Source organism: Leuresthes tenuis, unplaced genomic scaffold (assembly GCF_036924035.1).
Source record: "Leuresthes tenuis unplaced genomic scaffold, fLeuTen1.0.hap1 SCAF_3, whole genome shotgun sequence".
Lineage (NCBI taxonomy): Eukaryota > Metazoa > Chordata > Actinopteri > Atheriniformes > Atherinopsidae > Leuresthes > Leuresthes tenuis.
Window position 1 is genome coordinate 12,703,314 of NW_027325357.1, and position 20,321 is coordinate 12,723,634.

General features: G+C 37.5%; 1 protein-coding gene across 1 annotated transcript in view; it reads right to left on the reverse strand.

Annotated features, from left to right (window-relative positions):
• The window catches only part of LOC140303202 (protein phosphatase 1 regulatory subunit 1A-like), a 31,257-nt gene that overhangs the window by 4,339 nt on the left and 6,597 nt on the right, over positions 1 to 20,321 (reverse strand). Inside the window, exons 3-7 of the mRNA XM_072381868.1 lie at positions 15,968 to 16,028; positions 6,212 to 6,249; positions 6,014 to 6,077; positions 4,678 to 4,860; positions 1,976 to 2,104 (exon numbers count right to left, since the gene is read on the reverse strand). Of these exons, the coding sequence (XP_072237969.1) occupies positions 1,976 to 2,104; positions 4,678 to 4,860; positions 6,014 to 6,077; positions 6,212 to 6,249; positions 15,968 to 16,028 (475 nt within the window). The remainder of the gene's footprint in view (positions 1 to 1,975; positions 2,105 to 4,677; positions 4,861 to 6,013; positions 6,078 to 6,211; positions 6,250 to 15,967; positions 16,029 to 20,321) is intronic.

Genomic DNA, 20,321 nt, shown 5'->3' on the forward strand with positions numbered 1-20,321 from the left:
TGCTTTTTGTGGATGATATTTGAACAGCTGTAGACACAGTGCTGCAGATCCACATTACAGGTGGGTGAAAGTGTGGTCAGATTCTTATTGAGGTTGTTGTTCCAATGGGGTTGAGGGCACCACTATTCTCTTCCCAGAGACTTAACCATGCCCACCAGGCTCCTGCATGTATAGACCCGTGCAGACAGTGTCATGTTCTATGTTGTTTTGATGTTTTTTTGGTGCTGGTATTCATTCTGTTTCTTGTTTAGGTTCTGTCATCTCCTCACTCACTTCCTCGGTCTCTGTCCAGTCTAGTCATCAGCTCCACTCCCTTCACCTGTGTTCAGTTATCCTCAGCTGCAGTCATTCACTAATCATTCTCCTCACAGTATTTACTCTCCCGGTTTTTCCTCAGCATTTGTCAGATCCTCACCGTTTCTAACCCCTTGTACCTTTCCTCAAGTCTAGTCGATCTAAAGTTTTCTTTGCATTGTGTTTTTGTTTTCCCTAGTTGTATTTTGTGGTTACGGCATTACCACACTTTGTTTTATAATAAATAGGTTTCAAATTTTTGCCTCCTGGCTCCTGCTGCGTGTCTGCACCTGGGTCCTCCTTCCTCACCTCCACTACCGAACCGTGACAAACCGGTCGCATAAACATCCGTAATGATTGTCTGTGCAGTTGTGAGGGCCAATCATGTTCCTTCATTGGCAACTGGGTGGTCTTTTTCGGTCAACAATAGTGGTTAGAATCAGTTATATTAGAACTGGAGAATGATTCTTCATCTAAAGAAGAGCAAACAATAATGAAAGCTTCACTTGACTGAAAATGTTTTCACTCTTCTCCATCAAGCTGAGATTTAACAGCCAATTGCTAAGGATTAATAAGAGGTGCCTGGTGATAAATCTCCAAGAGGTCGATTTACCAGCTGGTTCCACTGTTGATAGATTGTAGATCTAACTGATTAAAGATAACCCCTGATGGATGCTTGTAGACGGGGTGTATTTAGCCACCTGCCAAATCATTTTTTTAAACCGCCTACCTTTTTTCCAACAACATTTTTCCAGATGGTTCCACAAACTAAACCATCTGGTGTTTCACGTTATAATTATTCAAGCGTAACCATGCAGGTTGGTTGAGCATTAGACTTCTCCACATATAATTGAATTGTGCATGAGGCCATAGTGAGACTTAAATGCTGGTGTCATTTTTCTAAGCCTTGCCAAGTCCAGAAATTCAAAGCCAAAGTGTGACGGATTAATAAAACATAGTGCCTCTCCTCTGCAAAGTAAGGTGTACAGCTAAGTGGTTTAGCTCCTTAAGTGGTGACCAAGAGTTACTGCCAGGGCTATATCTGCACTATCTTCTGATAGGTCACATTGATGTTTAGAACTAGAAAAAGGCCCATTCAGTGCACACTAATGCTCCTGGACTATGTCCTGCTTTATAAGATTTATCAGTCTAACATTTAGAGCAAAATTCAGTAATAATAATAAGCACGTTTTATCAACAATACTTTCAGAAAAGCATCACGAATGTTGATAATAAATCTGCCAGCAATATTGCTATAAAGTTCTTAAAGTGCAAGAGTAAAAACTAAAGGAGCAGTGTTTAACAATCTGTCAATAATCAGAGCAAAAATAGACAGGGGGAATGGAATAATAAAATGAAATAAACAGATTATCTACAGTGATTCCTCATAGTAATGAAGCATCACTTTCCCACCACTGCCAGCCTAATTTTTCCAGTGGATGTATGTCCTCTTCCCTGGATATTTCAGCACTCTGTGAAGTGTGGATCAAAGCCACATCACAGATGTTTGTTGTCAAGCCATGATTACATGACACCAAACCAAGCCTGGTGAACTGTTTAACATACATAAATAAAGCCAGTCTGCCTGTTGAACATATGACTAAGAGTCCCCTGAGGGAAATTCCATGAAGGAGGAGGGGAAGAATCCTGCATAAGCAAGGCTTGCCTGACTCTTATGTACCTGCTTGTGCGGTCCTTTGTTGTAATGAAGGATCTGCTACATTGCCAGCATTCAAACAATCCTCCTTCTCCTTGGGGAGGGGGCACTCAAGTCCACCAGCAGCTTCTAATAGACTCTCCCTCGAGAACTCTGCAGGGGGCAGAGAGACAAATAGAGGATAAACTAGAAGAGAGGACAGTTACTGATAAAGCTGACCTGCCGAAGACGATGTGACGCATTTCATCATAGAGTACTGGTGGTAAAATGCTGATATGTTCTTTTAGGTGCTCCACCCTCTCTCATCAATCACTGCCTCCTGATATTTACAGTAGCAGGTTATTTACTACTTTGAGTGAATTTAAAAGGCTGATCTTTGAATGAGGCCATTCTCGATAAGACTGGTGTTAATGTCCATTGATTTGTTTCCACCAGTTTTCTCTGTGCTCCTTTTATCTCGACTGAGAACTTAAATTGTGGTTCCACTGGTTAATAATCCATAGAGTACCATCATCTTTTAATCTTTGAGTACAGCTTTCAAGCTTTTACTCCACTAAAACCTCTGTGTGGTGAATTCAAATTAAACTGTTGCACTATGTATTAGTACTTCGGAATGAAAAGCCCTGTCCACTCATGATGCATTAGTCATGATTAGTTGCTGAAGTGTGTACATTATGTGCTGATAGTGGGACCTCCCATTATAGTCAATTGGCCTGAGCTGAGCTGTCTCTATGATTAAAGGTAAAGCACTTTAGGTGATACTATTGGCCATGGTGTTGGTTTGACAATGTAAGGATTTTATTTAAAGGAGCAGTTCAATATTTTGGAAAAAATGCCTGTTCGCTATCTTGCTGAGAGTTTGAAGAGAAGATAAGTACCACTCTCAATTGTAATTTATTTAGTTAACATAAAACTTAACATAGTCTGATACCGTCAGGCCAGCACTATAGAGCTTAAAGGGGAACTCCGGTATTTTTAAACCTAGACCTCATTTCTGGCATGAAATACTCACTCTATTCACCAAGAACAGTTTGGCGAAAGTCGACATCCTTCGGAAGCTATTTAGAAAACTCGTGATCAGCTTATATCCATATAACGGACTGAACAGGGAAGGGACGATGCAGCCTCTAAATAAGGCATTATCTGTCTTTATTTCACCAATACTTTAGGAAGAATGAATGAACAAACGTGTACTATAGCTCTGTTAGCTTATAGGTGCTGTTATGTGGCTACTTGCAGCTATAGCAGAGCTAACGTAGGGATTTCTACACAGGCACTCTACTAGGACAACTTCAAACTTCAAATAAGGGCTCGGTTTAAAAAAACAGAGTTCCCCTTTAAAATTAATTACAGTTCAATTGTGACTTAGATACAAATAGCTTCTATTTTACTGCAAACTGCTTGTGGCAATAAAAGTCTTCCATAAAATGATAAATTGTAGTGGCTTTTGAAGGAAACTGTCACATTCTTTCCTCTTGTTAAACCAATATAGGCTAACTTCCAATTGTGTTGCTTCTTGTTTATCATACTGAGATGAGCTTTTCATCACTCTCTTCAAGGTTCACAATGTTTTTAATTACTTAGATTTAGTCGTATAGTATCTTTGCAAATTGATGGCACAGTGGCTACCTTAGCACAATAAAACAAACTAAACTAAACTAAAACAAACAAAACAACAACCTGAAACTGCCTTTATTGTTGTTTTTTTGCTCATGAAAATAGTACATCTTTATTCCTGTGCTTGAAGCAGATGAGGTACAGATAGTCTTGCACAGAAAGAAATTAAGGTTTCTTCAAAAGGTTGCTATATTTTACTCTGGATGCATTTTTGCAAAAAGGTGCTGAATTGATCAGAAAAAGCATCTAAAAGCTGTTAAACCTAGTTGGCGACACAGCTCTTACCAGTTTCCGAAGCACTACATGTAGCATCACAGTAATAGAGTTTTGAGCGGGTTCTTTAATTCATGATCCTGTCAATGAGTAGTAAATGACCTCTTAAATAAAACATTGTAACAAATGAGCTTATCTCTTTTTTTACTTTTGATGAAAGACACCTTCATTTTGTCAAATGTCATGCCACATAGGATAATCCTCACTCAGACTTAAACAATCCCATGAACCCCATGAAGATTTTGTTATGTTTATGCATTTGGCAGACGCTTTTATCCAAAGTGACTTACAGGTAGGCAGATAGGGTAAGGGGATCTTGCCTAAGGAGCCCTAATGGGGGTAGTACCTTTCATGCATGATTTGGACCAAGGTCTTCCACATGAAAAGTGGCAATCATACCACTACACTATCCACTATTTAAAAGATTTGACATAAATCTAAAAGCTAGCACAGACGTTCTTCAAATAATCTTGTGACCCCTCAGATTTATCTGAACGTGACGAGGTACATGATGTGGGGCTGGTAACCCCTTGAATATGTTATCTAACTGCATGTATTTGTACTTCCAACAAGCTCCATCTTATGAGCAGTAACAGGATAATTTCGTGTTACTTAAAGCAATGCTGAAATGTAATTTAACAAGTGGCAAATCTAAGTAATGCTTAGATAATTTAGAGCTAAAACATAATCCATGAGGAAGAGGTCTCATTTGACCAAGTTCAGTACAGAATTTATTTGCATCTCAGTTATCATTGCTGTAGATTTTAAATGGGTTTTATTTTGCTGATTAATGAGCAACAAGCCCACAAATCCTGTTCCTCAGTACCCAAACATACCCTCCATTTGGCAGCGCAGTTTCTCAAAGGCCTCTGCAGTGGCCTCGTCGTCGTGTGGGAGCTCCTCTCCAGGGGGAACAGAGTCAGGACTGGGCCGGTCGGACAAGCAGCTCTCTGAGGAGCATTCATCCCCAGCTCCCTGCTGCTGCCGGTACAGGTGGTGCTCCACCAGGAACTGCAGCTCTGAGAGGAGAGAGGAGGTGGAGGAGATGTGAGAGAAGCAGAGGAGAAAAGACGAGATTGACAAGAAAAAAAGGAAATTGGATAAGAGGAAAGAAGTTACGTGATAATGTACATTAGTTCGGAGGAATAGTGGATGAGTAATTATTTAATAAGAGATTTTTATGAATCAATGGCAAGAGAGTCAGTAAAGGTGGAAATTAAATGAAAAACCCAGAAGATAAAAATTATTGTAGGTTAAGCATTTCTATAAAATGGCAACCTTTAATTTACCACCTACATCATTTGGTTTAAGGTGCAAAAAGCACCATTCATGTCTTTAATCTCCGTTCAACCAGCTTCATCCATAGTTTTAATAGTTTTAATCTCCCTGTAGTGGATAACTAAAGCATGCTGATTATAAAGTAAATTTCCCAAAGTATTAAAACAGAGCAGAAAAACAAACTTAGAGCTCCAAATTCAGCTACAAAACACTATCTTGGCATTGCTCTATTCTGTTTGGAAACTCTTTTCTTTTACTGCAAACGCTCTGTATAAAAACAACATTTACATCCCTTGGAAGTGTAATCTTAAAATAAGATTTGCACAAGTGTGACCTTAAAAATCTTTATGAAGCGTTACGTGTTCAAACATTTCTCAGGCTTTTTTCTTGTATGCTCCTCAGGCTTCCTCTAAGAGATTCATGAGCCAAAAGCCTCAGTCTCAAACAGACCCATTTTTTTAAAAATCAAAAAAAGAGAAACTGGCAGGAATTCTGCTTTGTTACAATACTTTTCTTTCATCTTCTTCAAGGAATTAGTGTTTAAGAAGATGTAGCCACAGGGAGGGAAAACTGTTTGCTACAGCCTGTAGATGCATAACAAAAATGGTCTTTGCCTGTTGTTTAAATATATATTTATTTATTTTGTTTATTTTTCTGACACTTCCGTAGAAAACATACTGTTTAGATAGATTAGGCTGATTATTCTGATTAGGCTGATAACACAATTAATAAAATGTTTATCAGAGTCTTAAACAGCATGGTAAAGAAGTTACAGCATATAAATCAGAAATAGAGGCAAAAAACAAGCTTTTTGCTGGTGTTTTGGGGGCCAAAAGCGTATTCTAACCCATGGCAAGTCAACTATATACATACTGGAGTGACGATGACAAGTACCTTTCATTGTAGGTGTTCCCTTTTGCCCTTTTCGTCTTTGTCGAGGAGAGTTCAACAGGGCTGCCTGGAAAATATCAACACAACATATCAGCCGAGCAGAGAGCACAAAGATGGTTTTAATAGAGATAGAGACACAGACAATTCATGTTATTGTATTTCGCAATGACACTGGCTTTCATAAAGCATAAATTAGATTACCTTGTACAACTGGTTTGGGAGCCGATCTTCATCTATTTCTGTGACAAAGCAAACAACCGATTTAGTAATGGAAACAATAAAACAGGAAAGCATATGATCCTCTTCAACAAAAAGGCCCTACATTTGTGTTTATACCAGTTTTAATAGTGTCAGTCTTTTCAGTTCACTATGTGAGTGTAGTTGGAACACTTCTGTGTGTCCAGACAGAGCAGAGCAGAGTGGATAAAAGGTGACCTCTAGTCAGATGGTTATCTGATTCTCATAAGGTTTCCATTTTTACCAAACACTGGGGGTGGTGTTTTGAACATGCATTGCATTCTTATACAACCATATAAACTGCCCAACATTATAAGAAATGACTAAATATCCCTATTGATTGATTTCATAATGAGTATTTCTATTTCTTATTCATGTTTCTCTTGTAAACACTTTTACTGACACTCTCTTTCAAATTCTAATCTGTATCTGTATCACCTCATCCTGGAGCACCACAAATAACTTAAAATAATCTTTTTCAGGTCAACCAGGGCTATAGGAATGTTTACGCTGCAGTTGTGTCACATGATTGTATACATTGCTGTGAAAATAGGAAGGAAATCTAATCTACAGAACTTAATTGAAATCACAAATAGAACAGTAATGTACAAGATCTTTGGAAGTTAATTTTTTTCCGTGCCACAAAGCAGAAAAACCTATCTTCCTTTTTAATTAACTATCATTTTGTATAATCATCCAGCTGTACATTTAAGTGTCAGTACATGTTCAAATACCTGAGGATTTTTGAAAAAGTATATCTGTAACTTGGTAATGCAGTTTTGAGGTTAAAAAACATCATAAACACAAGAAGGCAAGTGTGGCTGTCTTTGTTGTGACATCGCTCCAGGCCCATTTCCATGTCATTAAAAACACAAATCAAGAGAACTGTGATGACCTCTTGGTGTCTTCTCCAGGTTTGATCTGCTTCTGTTTGCTCATAGTATGATCTGGAACACCTGTGGTACTCAATATGGATTAATTTTACATGTCCTCTGAAGAGACATTGCAGCATGAGGCTGGATTTAAAAGCCTCTGAAAGAGCAATAATTGTTCCAGAGCACTGACTGAAATGACAAAGTTGCACCGTTTAGGGTCATAAAGGGAGTCTGCAGTTTGCAACTTATTTTGACTTTTCTTTCAGCACTAATGTGTGTGGTTTAGCAGCTGTTTAGATTTTATGTTTCTTCAAAAAAATATACAGTAAGAAATATTAAGCTCACGTGTCAGTTACAGGATGCAGATGAGTTCAATAAAAAAAGGATATTTCTGAAACATGAGTCTGTGGTCACCATATAAAAGGGTCGAAAAAGAAATAAAAGTCAGTTGACTGCTGTACAGGGAAACCATTAACTGTGATCAATACTGAGCCTCTTGAACCTGCGTCCAAATCTGTGTGTCATAGCCTTGAAACTGTTTTTTTTCTAGGACACCACCTAGTTGCTTGGCAACCTAAGTATCCCTAGGCACTGTTAATGCAGTGTGTGTGTGCCAGTGCATGTGCATGTGCATATAATATAACTATTTAAAAGTATGCATGAGGCTGTTTCAAATGCCTGTGATGTCCTTGTTTTTTCCCCCCTCAGTTTTGAGTTTCCCCACTGCACCAAACCATAACCAGAGGTAAATAAAAACTCAACTTAAAACATTACTTTTCATTTTGAGAAGGATTCAACTTCATAAGGCAAAGCTTTAAAGCGAATCTGGTTTTAGCATCTTGAAAGGATTTCAAAGGTTTAATGTTAGCTTAATTGATTCTGTTTGAAATCTGTTCCTAAAAAAAAAAGCAAGTCATAGACTGTATATTAGTGATAGTTTCTAAATCTTGTGAAGCGCTTATTTGACATACAGATGCCAAAGAATCTGGAATTAGTTTCAGCTCATTGCAAAAGAAATGCTTGCGAGCTGTTTTGCAATGGTCAAAGGAATGTGAATCAAAGTATGCTTTTGAAAGAAATGTATGCGTTACAGTAAAAGGAGTTAAATAATGTAACATTTTGGAGGGAAATTTGATATAAAATTTGATATAAAAAAATCCTAAACACAATTAGAAAACTGAACCTTTTTTTCAGGTATGTTATTAAAAATTAATACGGTGAAGGTTATGACACAAAATCAGCGTAATAGGTACATGTTAGCTCCCCTGTTTTATGTTTTATATCATTACTTCAAGACTGAACTGCTGTAATTCTTTATTACTGGGCTGTCCCAAAGATTCTCTGAAAAAAAACCTCCAGCTGATCCAAAGTGCTGCAGTCAGAGTTCTGATGGAATGGAAATTGTCCTCACATATAAAGCTCTCAATGGCCAAGCTACATCACATCTTAAAGCTCTCAGGTTTACTTGAGATTTCGAGAGTTTCTTAAAGTAGAATGAGAGGCAGGGACTTCATTTATCAGGCTTCTCTCTTGTGGAACCAGCTGCCAGCTTTTGTTAGGGAGGCATAAACCTTTTCTACTTAATAACTTATAACTTTCCTTATTGATAAAGTTTATAGTTAGGGATGGCTCAGGTGGCCCTGAAACATGTCATAGTTATGCTGCCATTGGCCTAGACTGCTAGAGGACCTCCCATGATGTACCTTTCTTCACTCTGTTTTCTTTACTCTCCATGTACATGCAGCTTGTGTTTCTCTTTATCAGCAGGTATCCCTGACCTGGTGTTGTGGTGCTCATTAACCCCTCTTTCCTGTCCTTATGACCCCAGGCCGGATGAGGCAGATGGCAGCCTTTTCTGGTTTAGGTTTTGCTGGACGTGGTTTTGTATGATCAAGTGGACAGCTCTAAGAACATGTGTTCACACCTGGTGTTCAATGCATCCCCAAATGCACTTTGAATGGCCACTTGTGATTAGCTCTCTTATACCAACTCCATATACAAATGTAGATTAACATCAGCTGAGCGACACAAGCAGGACATCAGACAAATGTATTCAGTAACTGATCTATATATCATTCAGATATGACAAGTTTCAGATTTGCCTGAGTCACATTTAGTGTATCATGGAATTATCCCCAAATACTTCATTAATCTCAATTATGTAACATACACAAATGGGAGAAGTAAAGGAGCATTAGGTAAATTATTCATGATCTTAGAGAGCTGAACGTCTGTGTACCTCTGGTGATAAAGACACACAATGAAGTTTTTAACCCTTAAAATTCCGACAGATGACTTTCAGCTGTTTCCTACACTGCAACTTTACACTGCACACAAGTGCTGTATAGAAGTGGAAGCACATGTAGTATACCACAGAATAACTATAGCTCTTTTGATCTGATTGATGGAAAGCATTCTACAATATGTTTACTATCGCGGATACAACTAATGCCAATTACAATCAAAACACAGATTCCAATTAAGGCAACTCACGTAATGCCTCCTGGTGATTGATACTTGCCGGACAAAAAGTATCCTTCCTAATTGACAAGAGATCTAAAAAAGTCTTTTAAAAAGACTTATAGCCCTAAAAAAAAAACATTTCTTCAGTGTATTCCCACAGGTTGTCGGAGCATCACTTCAAAGTAACCTGCAGCGGTGTATCTGTTGTGCATATTCTTGTCTGATCTGGCAAGAAACTGTGTGCTCATCTTCTGCCATCTGCACATCGAACCAGTGACAAACTGTCTCGTTTGGTGCAAGCTCCATTAAAAAGTGACTCCCAGGACCAAAACAGAGCTTTGCCGTTGTGGTGACAGCTGATAGGTTCACTGTTTGACACAAAAGATGAGTATGAGGTTTTCTTTGATACATCCTCTGAATTTTAAAGCTGCTTTTTACAGAACCTTTTTTAAGAAACTGGGAGAGAGAAAAAAAATGTCTTGGTGGTTGCATGGAATCATGTCAGGTCAGTAGGTGGTCCTTCAAAGTACCCCATGACACTTTGTGTTCAGACTGGGTAACTTTGTCCAAAACCACCTCTGAATGTGACTTAAGCTATCGGATCTGAATGCACCCTCAATCTGTCCTGAGGACTTTCACATAATCTCACATGATAATGCCAAATGTAAAAAGTTTACATTTCTGTGGTGACTATTAGACATGTTTGTATACTAAAGATAGAATCAAACTAGGGGTTAAGATTTGATCAGTTTTATTAAATGTTTATTGTACTGATATGATGGAAAGATGGAGTGAGGTTAAAAATCCTAGCTGTGATCTTACTTTGATTTGAACAAACAGCATACAAGAGACATGATTTAAAAAAAAAAAACATTTGTGTCAAGAGACATAAAACATGGTTTCACATGGCTGACTTTTAGCGTGTGCAGCCCATGTGTGCAGCAGAATGAGATAAAAGGCCAATAAAAAAAGTCTATCCAGCAGTGATGGGTCTATCAGTACAACTCCCAGCTGACTGATTATCTGACAAATATTCAAATGAGGACAGTTGGTCCTCTGACTCCAAGACGAGCCATTTCATTGCTTCTGTGTTTCAGCTATAAGCTGATGTCAGCTGAGAGTTTCTCAACAGCATTTCATGAAGAAAAATTAGTAAAATAAACCCTTGCACTGTGTGTTATTGTGAGTGTTCTAGAGGGATGTTTGATCATTGTTTTTCTCGCAGTGTTGCTAAGAGCAAAGAAAGTGGGGGAGGATGGTTGTCTTCTTTTTATTTTGCACACATAATAACAAGCAGGTCCTTTGTTTTTATTTTAAACAAAGTATTGTGCCTTTTTTGCCCTTCGCATTATACATGCTGAACAAAGGGGCCACGGAAAGCGCTTCAAATGCAGATACAATACCATTTCAATAGGGGCGATGCCAAATTACCGTAAGTTACTATGGAAAAATGAAAATAATATCCTGACATGACAGTGTAAAGCTCTAAAATGGCAAATAATGAGACCTCCATATAGCAATTATTTTATATCACCAAAATATATTTATGTCCATTTGTCCTTTTTTCAGTAAAGAATAGTTTTTTAGTGAAACAAATTTCAAATCAAGTGGATCCTGCCAGCTTGGCTCTGCCTAAAAGGGATGTTTTTATACTTTGGTTTAAGGGATATTTAATTGTCTAACTCTTAGTAGAAACAGAACACCACAAGGTGCCTTGATGGCCACAAGATTTAATTTAAGATAACAAGTTTGTGGTTTTTAATGGCCCTGGTAACAGTCTGCCTTTCTTCTCCTTCCTCTCATTCCTGTATCACCCTTAGTGCTTATTTATAAGAGTGCAGCATATAAACTTTCAAAAATAAGAAATGAGGACATATTAGAAAACAAGGATGCACAATATCTGTCATGAAAACTAAAGACTTGATTTACATATGAATTAGGCTTTTGCACAAGTCTTTCTTCATTCTTGCTTTCATGAGCCAACTTGTCACATCTGCCATCTAGAATAATTACGTTCAACTCCTTCTCATTTTTATCAACCCTACTCTGCTTAAATTCTTCTTTTCTGTAATTTGCTATGTAATCGGCAGATATTCCAAGACATTCCCTGGAGCCAGTACACCAAGCAATAGCATTTTAATTTTAGCATTCCAAAATTAACCATAATATTGTAGCTGTTTCCTCTTGTTTTTCACCATTCAGTCTTTTCTTTTGCTTTCACTGTGTCTTTATGCTTCACCCTTTCTCGATCAAGGTCAGGCAACAAAGTTTCAAGGGATAAGAGTTAGAAATAAAAGTGACCTAATTCAGGTATGTAAAAGATCATGGTTTAGGATAAAATACATCCTTTCACATTCCTATAGTTACATTACCTCGCAGCATTTTATTGTTTACTTATGTAACAAATCAAAACGAGAATTCATTATATGAGCCAGTTTGCATAACAGGTAGATTCTTGTCAACATAATTAGCAAGATTCTGCACTGGTAAAACCTACAGAATAGTCCAGATAACAATTAGATTGACTGGCTCTGCAATGATTTAGTCTAACCACCCAAATTATTTTGTTATCCAACATGTTTATTACTAAGTATTGTTCATTACTTTCAGATCATCTTTCCTCACAGAAATATTTTAATTAATTTTGTGCAACATTTAGAAAACAAATAAATCATACTATGGTCATATTTTTACCATTTTGGTCAATCTTTTAATTTCTGCATCATAAATAATAATATTATGCACTCCATTTGTAAGTTTGCTGTCATTTCCCATACATCTGCTTTCATGCTAGTTTCTTATGTGCCTTGACAGCAAATACTCCAAAAACAGTTGGTGATGGTGCTGGTTGTTGTCTTGGTTAAGTGCCTCAAAGGTAACTTAATAAAGTGACCACATGGTTATACCATCTCAACAAAACATCAAAACAGAACTAAATAAAGAAGAATATTATAACACCTATCATATAATTTAATGTATTGATAGATTAATATAACATTCCCTTTTCTCCAGCTTTGTCTGCTCTAAGTCAAGCTGTCTTCTTGTCTCTCCCCAGGAATCAGTAAAGTAAAAAAATCCTCCTAAATACTAGATTTCTACCTTGGAGAAAATTCAAAGCACCCTCTTCTAAAGATCCTTCCTCATTACTTAGTCTGCAACCTGGATTTCTGTAGTGCCTGTTTCTCTGATGTGCTTTTGGGGTCCATAAAGCTCAGAGCAGAACAATCTGCAGCACATTTAATAATGCAGGTCTCTGTGTGATGTTGGGTGCACAATTACTGCACCAGCAAAGCTCCTCTCCCTCATCATCATATCTATTCCTCCCCATCCCCCTCCTTTTTGGCACATCCCATTTCCCTCTCTGTCTCACACACACACACACACACATAAAGATTGTGCCAATGCATCTGATTCAGCGTCTGTTATTGCCTCTGCTAGCCTGGTTTCATCTCACTGTCTTAGTCTTCAGTTTTGTTTTAATATCTCCACGTATTTTTGACTGGCATGGCTGTCTATGCATTTCAAGTTCTGAAGGCATACACACATACACACGTTTGATGAAGTGCAAACCTGTGTGAAATTAAACACAAGCCCACCGAGAAACAAGTCACACAAGGAAAAACACATTATTCCTTAAACATGTCTTTCATTCCAGTGTAACTGAGGTCACCATCCAGATGGGGCCTAGATTTGATAAATTTATTCATTCCCAGGGGAAAGGTGTTGTGGTCAACCTGTTAGAATATTTCTTAAATAATGAGAGCAAGTTTAAACGATAAAATGTGCTTTCCATGTAAAACAACATCAATAGAAAGCAGATTAAATCTGGCCCATTAATGACAACTCTTATAAATGTTCTTGTTGGTATTTTAGAGTTATTAAAGTTCAAGTAAATAGTCTTAGAATGTTGACTTGCCCTGCTCTCGGTGGTGGATTTTATCTATGCATTCAATGAAATTAGGTGGTAAAACATAAATATATTTAGTTTTGAAAAAGATGATGTTAAAAAAAAGTAAACATAAAAAAAATCTGAAAACAAATCTAATCCATACGAAAGTTTCCCATCATTTCTTTCAGGCTAGCTAAATAAGACACAATAGTTTTCACTTAGATAAGCTAGTTGTTAGCCAATTCACGACTTAATATATCCAAATGTTTGGCACAAAGGGCGGTCTTTTGCAAAAGTTATTATTCTCAAGGTAAATTCAAACGGGGAAACAAAATAAGTGAAAATATAATTCATATTAGAAGATGTGAAATCCACACCCTGTTGTAAGGAATTACCAATAGAGTCAAATTATGACTTGTTGTGTCTAACAGGGAAAAAAAAAATCAGTGAGCCTTAAAATTAAGAGTGAGACCACAATACATTCCTTCACCTCACAAATGATTACTGTTCTGCTTCACCGTCTTGAATTCCCTCTTTGTCCCTTATTGTCTCTGATCCACTGCATTAAACAGAGGGGATTGCTGAGTTTGTTCGTCTCTTACATTCAGAGATCAAGGGTGACTCTCCGTAGTTTATTTTGTGCCTTATCCAATTACTTAGACAAATAACAGCACAGGCAAGTACAACGGCATAAACAGAGAGAAACCAAACAGGTCACAGCCACGTCATATAACACCGATCTGACGTCTGCTCCAACTGGCTCCAACACTGTTCTTTGCAAGTTAAAAAAAGACAAATTATTTCAGCTCTCTTATTAAAAGCTGTGATATGGGTTGGAAATTGGTGCTCTTATCATGATTAGTTGCATTTCTGCATTTAAATGCAAATTAATGTCAAATTTACTTGACAGTAATCTGTTAAAAAAAAAATGATGGGATATTCTCGATATATGTACAACTCTACCAGCGAAGTTAAGGATGCAGCTAGGAATGTGTTTAGAAATTCACAGTTAAATTATTAATCAGCTATTGAATGTCCAGATGGGTAGACGTTTCAAAATAAGTGTCAAGCAAATATCAGTTACTGTGTTTCATGTCTGAGAAGTGAAGATAAAGACCAGGTCTATGCAAAGTCACAACAAGTTATCAGCAACGAACTACAGTTAAAAAAGCACTATAGTTCAGAAGCAGGTTAACGCATTGCTGTTTGTAACCATGCAGTACAGACCGTGTTGACGTCATGACAGTAACAGGGTAAAGTGTCAAAAGCAGCAGCTTGCAGTGGCACTTAAGCAGCTGCCATTTCTGACGTCTGCGACAGCATTGGTGGTAGTTTTGTTCTTCACTTGCTTGTGGTGACAACAGAACGATTTCTTCCTCATGGTTGATAATAAAGTCAGCAAATAAAATGTTGGTACATTTCCAGCAGCTGCTGGAATGAACTGTGGATAAAAACTGTACTTCCAGTTCATGCTGATAATTTTCTTAATGGAGGCAAGGTTTTGGCACCAATGTTAAAAATACCATAACAGTGGTATTCTAAGTCTTTGGTATAAATGCTCAATGATGCATCCAGTCTTTATTCATCCCCAACAGAAAATATGAGCCCATTTTCTCATGAGCAGAGAATGACTTCCCCTGCCCGACATTCCCTGCTGCTCTCTTCAAATCTGCAGTGGGTCAGACAAATGCACATTCAAGTATATCAGAGGCAGAGAGGAAAGGAGTGAGCAGATGACTCATACAGCAGGATAACTCCTTAGAGGTCTTCTGTTGTGTTTGATAATTAAGGACACAGGACCCATGAGAGGACACATGGCTTGTTTTGTTGCTTTAATGCAGCCGTAATTTTCTTAGTATGCAACAGAGCTGAAATGCAGCATCAAAGCAGTTAAAAAAACATACAGAACCTTCTTTGTATTATTAAATACCATATTTGGGTTAATTTTACTTTTTTTTCCCCTTGAATTCATCTCATTTTGGGAACATATTGAACTTATTGAAACTTACATATTGAATATTGTCAGACTATTTAATCTAGACTACTTTTATTCAAGGAGGAAACCAACAGTTGATGACCCCTTTAAATTGGTAAAATTTCTGGCCTTCGGATTATTTCATGAACAGTCTGTTTACAACAAACAATGCACCACATCATTCTTTTATGTATTTTCAAATAAACCAATTTCTGCCTTGTGTGCAAATGTATATCGATCCAATATAAGTAAGGTCACATTACTGAAGCAGTGAGTTGAAAGAAGAGAGGGCAAGTTAACAGGCTCATTCCAGAGAACTGATTAAATTGGCCAATCAAATATGTGCCTCTGTACATTCCTGATGGGTTACTTTACATTGTGAATGTAAGTCTGCTGCTCCAAGCAGGAAGCAGAAAAAACAAAAAGCCAATCTCACCCATACCTCAGCATCACTGTATCACATGTCCACAAAGTCCACAGTCAGTGTGTGAGTGTGTGTTTGCAATTGAATGACTTACCAGGTGATGATTGATCACTGGATGCCACTAAAGTTGCAGGTGTGGGTCTACGTCTTCTGATCTGGAAAAAATGGAATGTTTCCATTTAGTTGAAATTCAATGTAAACAAATGATGGGGGGGGGGGTTTATTATCCCCCTATGAGCAGTTGTGATGTCAGTGCAGCATCCACATGATTGTCATGCTGTTGTTAGACCAGGGCTAGTCTGGGTGATCCAGATTTCTGTGAGGATACTTTGAAAACGCATGAGCTGGATGAGAGTAACGCTGCATTCTGCAGTGCTGAGTAATGAGATCAGCAGAGCAGCCTGCCACCTCCTACTAGTTTTTTGGCTCATGAGTAGCTGGGTATGGTGGAGCAATACATGAGAGATCATGTACATTTTACTGAGCAGCTCAAAAGTTAGGCTATTCAAACCTATAAACGATTCTGCTATTGGATATAAAAAGATGAGCTGCAATACTTACAATAAACATTGTTGCTTTTGACTTCTAGCAATCTCACGTGTCTGTTATTGCAATGACACATTTTAATTAATGTGTTAGATAGTTGATACAAGTTTTTCATGAGGAATTCTGACTTTTAATCTAACTCTCATGGAGATAATGAAGGTGAGAGAAGTTGAATGGAAAAAATTGAGAAACGAAACAGTAATCCTCTCAAAAGTTTGTCACCATGGCCTTCATTGAAAATTTGGACATAAAGAAATGTTACTTTATGACCTATTAATGTGTTTTTCCCCACAAAAATTAAAATGCTTGTTTTGACATTTGACTCACAGACTGTACACAAATCCTGAAAAAAGCTGCACAGACAGTAATTGTTGCCTTTATAATGATATTAAATATTTGTTCACAAAGAGTTTCACACTGAGTTAACAGACCCACTTTTTTCTTGTTACTCTGCAAGACTGACAGCCGTCGTCTATCCTCATTGTTAGAAAAATGCCACGGTCTAACATTTATAGCTGATGGTTTGTTTTCAAGTCATTCTGAACAGAGCAGTACTGTCAAACTGAATGAGTTTTGAACATTTGTCTCCAAAGCTCATGTGTTCAAAGATTCTGGAGGAAACCAAAGTGATTAATCTTCAGTCACATCCAAGAAAAAGTGAACACATTTCGACTTTACTGCTCAATAAATGTAAAAGGCTGTGCTATATAACAGATTTCATCATTAAGGCACCCCCACCCCCACGCTTCTTGACACACACACACACACACACACACAAGCAGACACAATTGTACTGGAGCTGACAGGATTGCTGAGCAATGCTGAAATCTGCATCAGCTCCAGTCCTCCATGCATTTGGTCTAAATGCTGCTTGTGCACTTAGAAAACAGTGCAACCTCAGCCTAAACAGTGCAGCCTTACACGGTAGTCGACAACTGGTTGGTCAGAAGTCAAACTCTTCGTTATTGAAAAGAACAGTCAAATAGAGAGTTTTAAGATGCGGTTTAAGATATGAATCCAGAAAGAAAAAGAAGACTTCTTTTATTTATAGCAGTTACAAAAATAAAGAAAAAGTGACTCTCTTGACCTGAAAAGCAATCCCATAGAGCTGGTTTGACTTTGAGGCTTTGATGTGCTTGTACAGTAACACATAATGATAAAAGAAAAGACCAAAGTATAGCTTTTGCATTTATTAATCTGGTTTGTTGCTCAGTCTGGTGCTCTCCCTCTATTCAGACACCCAGACTACATATGCACACACAATACTATACAAATAAATGAGCTGTCAGAGCTTTTCAATGCTCCAGACTGAAAATGATCACCTTCAGGCCATAATAACATTGAATACAGATGTAACTATACAAATAATCTGCTGTAATGAAAACACATAGTCAATGGTATCTTAGTAGCACATTCTAATTGGGTATTCCCACATGAGGAGGCTTCATTACCATTTAAATCATATCCATGGAATTCAGGAGTAGGGTTGAGAATAAGGAATGACATTGAGTGCCTTTTCTTTAACAGGCAGGCAGAGATATGTCACTGCTGTGAAGACTTCTGAGCAAATTGCTCATCTAAAATCATGACTCTGTGCAGCAGCAAAATTGTGTCTGAGAAATGTGTGTGTCAAGACTGTATAACTAAAGGTACTGTTGATAAAGTCAGGTGTCGGTGAATAGAAATCCAGCAGTGGCAAAGCTCAAATAGTCATGCTTGAGGTACATGTCTAAAAACACAGATCTGGTCGATAAACTGCACTCGAAACGCATTCATGACATAAAAAGATGAAATTTTCAAAAGCCACATTTGCATTTTGCACACAAGCAGTAAAGTATATGGTGTCTATGGAAATGCATCCTTCAAATTTAACACAACATGGCTAAAGACAGAAATGATCTACTCACGCACAGTTGAGTTGCCATTTAGGCTAAGCAGATGAGATACTAAAATCTTGTCTGTCTCAGTCATTAAAGATCTCTTTGGCATGGCAAAATCAACACCCTTTTGTAATCTGTCATAGGTTCAGAAAATACAAAGAAGACTTTCTTACTCCCTTTCACTTTCAAAGTTGCAGATAATTATGCATTGATGCGCTTTTTTGTTATTGTAGTAGCGTTACATGCTTAAGTTACTATTTTAAAGTATGGTTATTAATTCATCATGTGAATTTGCAATCTGCTTAAAAGAAAAGCTTTGAAAGCTTCCATGAAAATGTTACACTAAGTAGTTCTGTATAAACCAAGGGTGTTTATTTTGTTGCATTCCAGAAAATCCAGCCCACGTTAAAGCACATGAATGTGTAGAACCGATTATAGCCAGAGTCATTGTTATTCTTCTCACCCGGCAGCAGAGTGAACTCCCCTGAGCCTCCGCTCACACAAATACCAGCACTTACTTGGATGGGTTCCCCCTTCAAATCACCATGCCTGCCTTACAACCCACAGTCCGTTTAGAATGCACTTCTGTCACTTCTCACAACAACGAACAATCGCTGCCTTCGAAAGTGATGGGTGGGCTGGAAAAGTCGCACATGCCTGATATTCTTGTTGTGTGGGACGAAATGCCCTTGGCTGGAAAATATAGGTCAGGCCACCAGACATGTCAGCTGAAGTGAAAACCTTCGTCATAAATTGAATTTGATTCTCAAGTCTCACAATACATTCAATTACGTTGTCAAAGAATAGACGCAAACTCACTTTTAAATTACTGAAAGGAATCAACCTTTTATACGGATATATAATCTTTTAGACAGATATTGTTTATGTTTAAACTGACATTAACAAATTGATGGCTTTATTTTGTTTGTTTGTTTGCTTAATAAGTCTGTTTTCTGGTATATTGTTCAAAGTAACGTGTCTGATGTTGGACCAAGATCTCCAATAACAAGAATAAAAAATACTTCTTTGGAAATTTACATGAGTGTATAAATATGCTTCATCACATATTACGGATGTTGGATAAATTAAATTTATGTGAGAATGAATATTTAATTCATTTTACATCTGAATATGAAAATATAATCTGCTGCAGAGGAAGATAATAGAAAGCTTTCACGAAAGGTTGTTATTGGTTGGGCTGAGAAAGACCAGAAATATATTACAATGCAGAGACCATATCAGTTCAGGAAGATTAATGTGATTCCTCATCCTTCATTCTGTCATTTCACATAAAATCCTATAAAGTTCAGGCAAAAGCTCAGCTATGATGAATCCTTACAGGCTCTCGAACTGTGGTCTCATTAACTTGTGAATCTGTGGGGTTGTTGTAATAGCAACACTTTGAAAATCCACATAAATTACTTTTTTTTTCCTTCTATCTGAGTTTTTGAACTCTTCAGCCTCCCTCTCAATTTCTATTGGTGTTTTGACTTTTCCCTTCCACAGATCTCCTTATCATTTTTTCTCCTATTGACTCTTTCAGCAGTGGGTTTATACAGCACACAACCTAAACTTGACCCATTGCAGATACAAGAAATTGCTACAGTATGGGAGCATTATGAGGGTGATACAAGAGCTGGAAATTGACTATTCACTAAACAACATTCCTCTATTGTTCCTTAGCAAAGTTTATTAGTTGGATTAGTGATTTCAGATAAACAAAAGGTAAACAAAAGAAGGCTTCATTTCTAGCTAAAAATGCATCTCAGAGGACAGGTGTTATTGGCAGATTGTTTAAGCTGTTACAAGGTAGTTAAAATGCCTAAATCTGAGGATTTGTACAAAACTGGCCGAACATTTTCTGCTGTTGGGAATTTTAAACATGAGCCATGAAAATGTGTTTTGAACATGCACTTAGGCTGCATGATATGAATTGGTTGACCACGTGATTATATGCACCAACTATGCAAAAATATTAATATCACCAATAAAAGCTTACAGTTTCTGATGCAGTACCGAGTA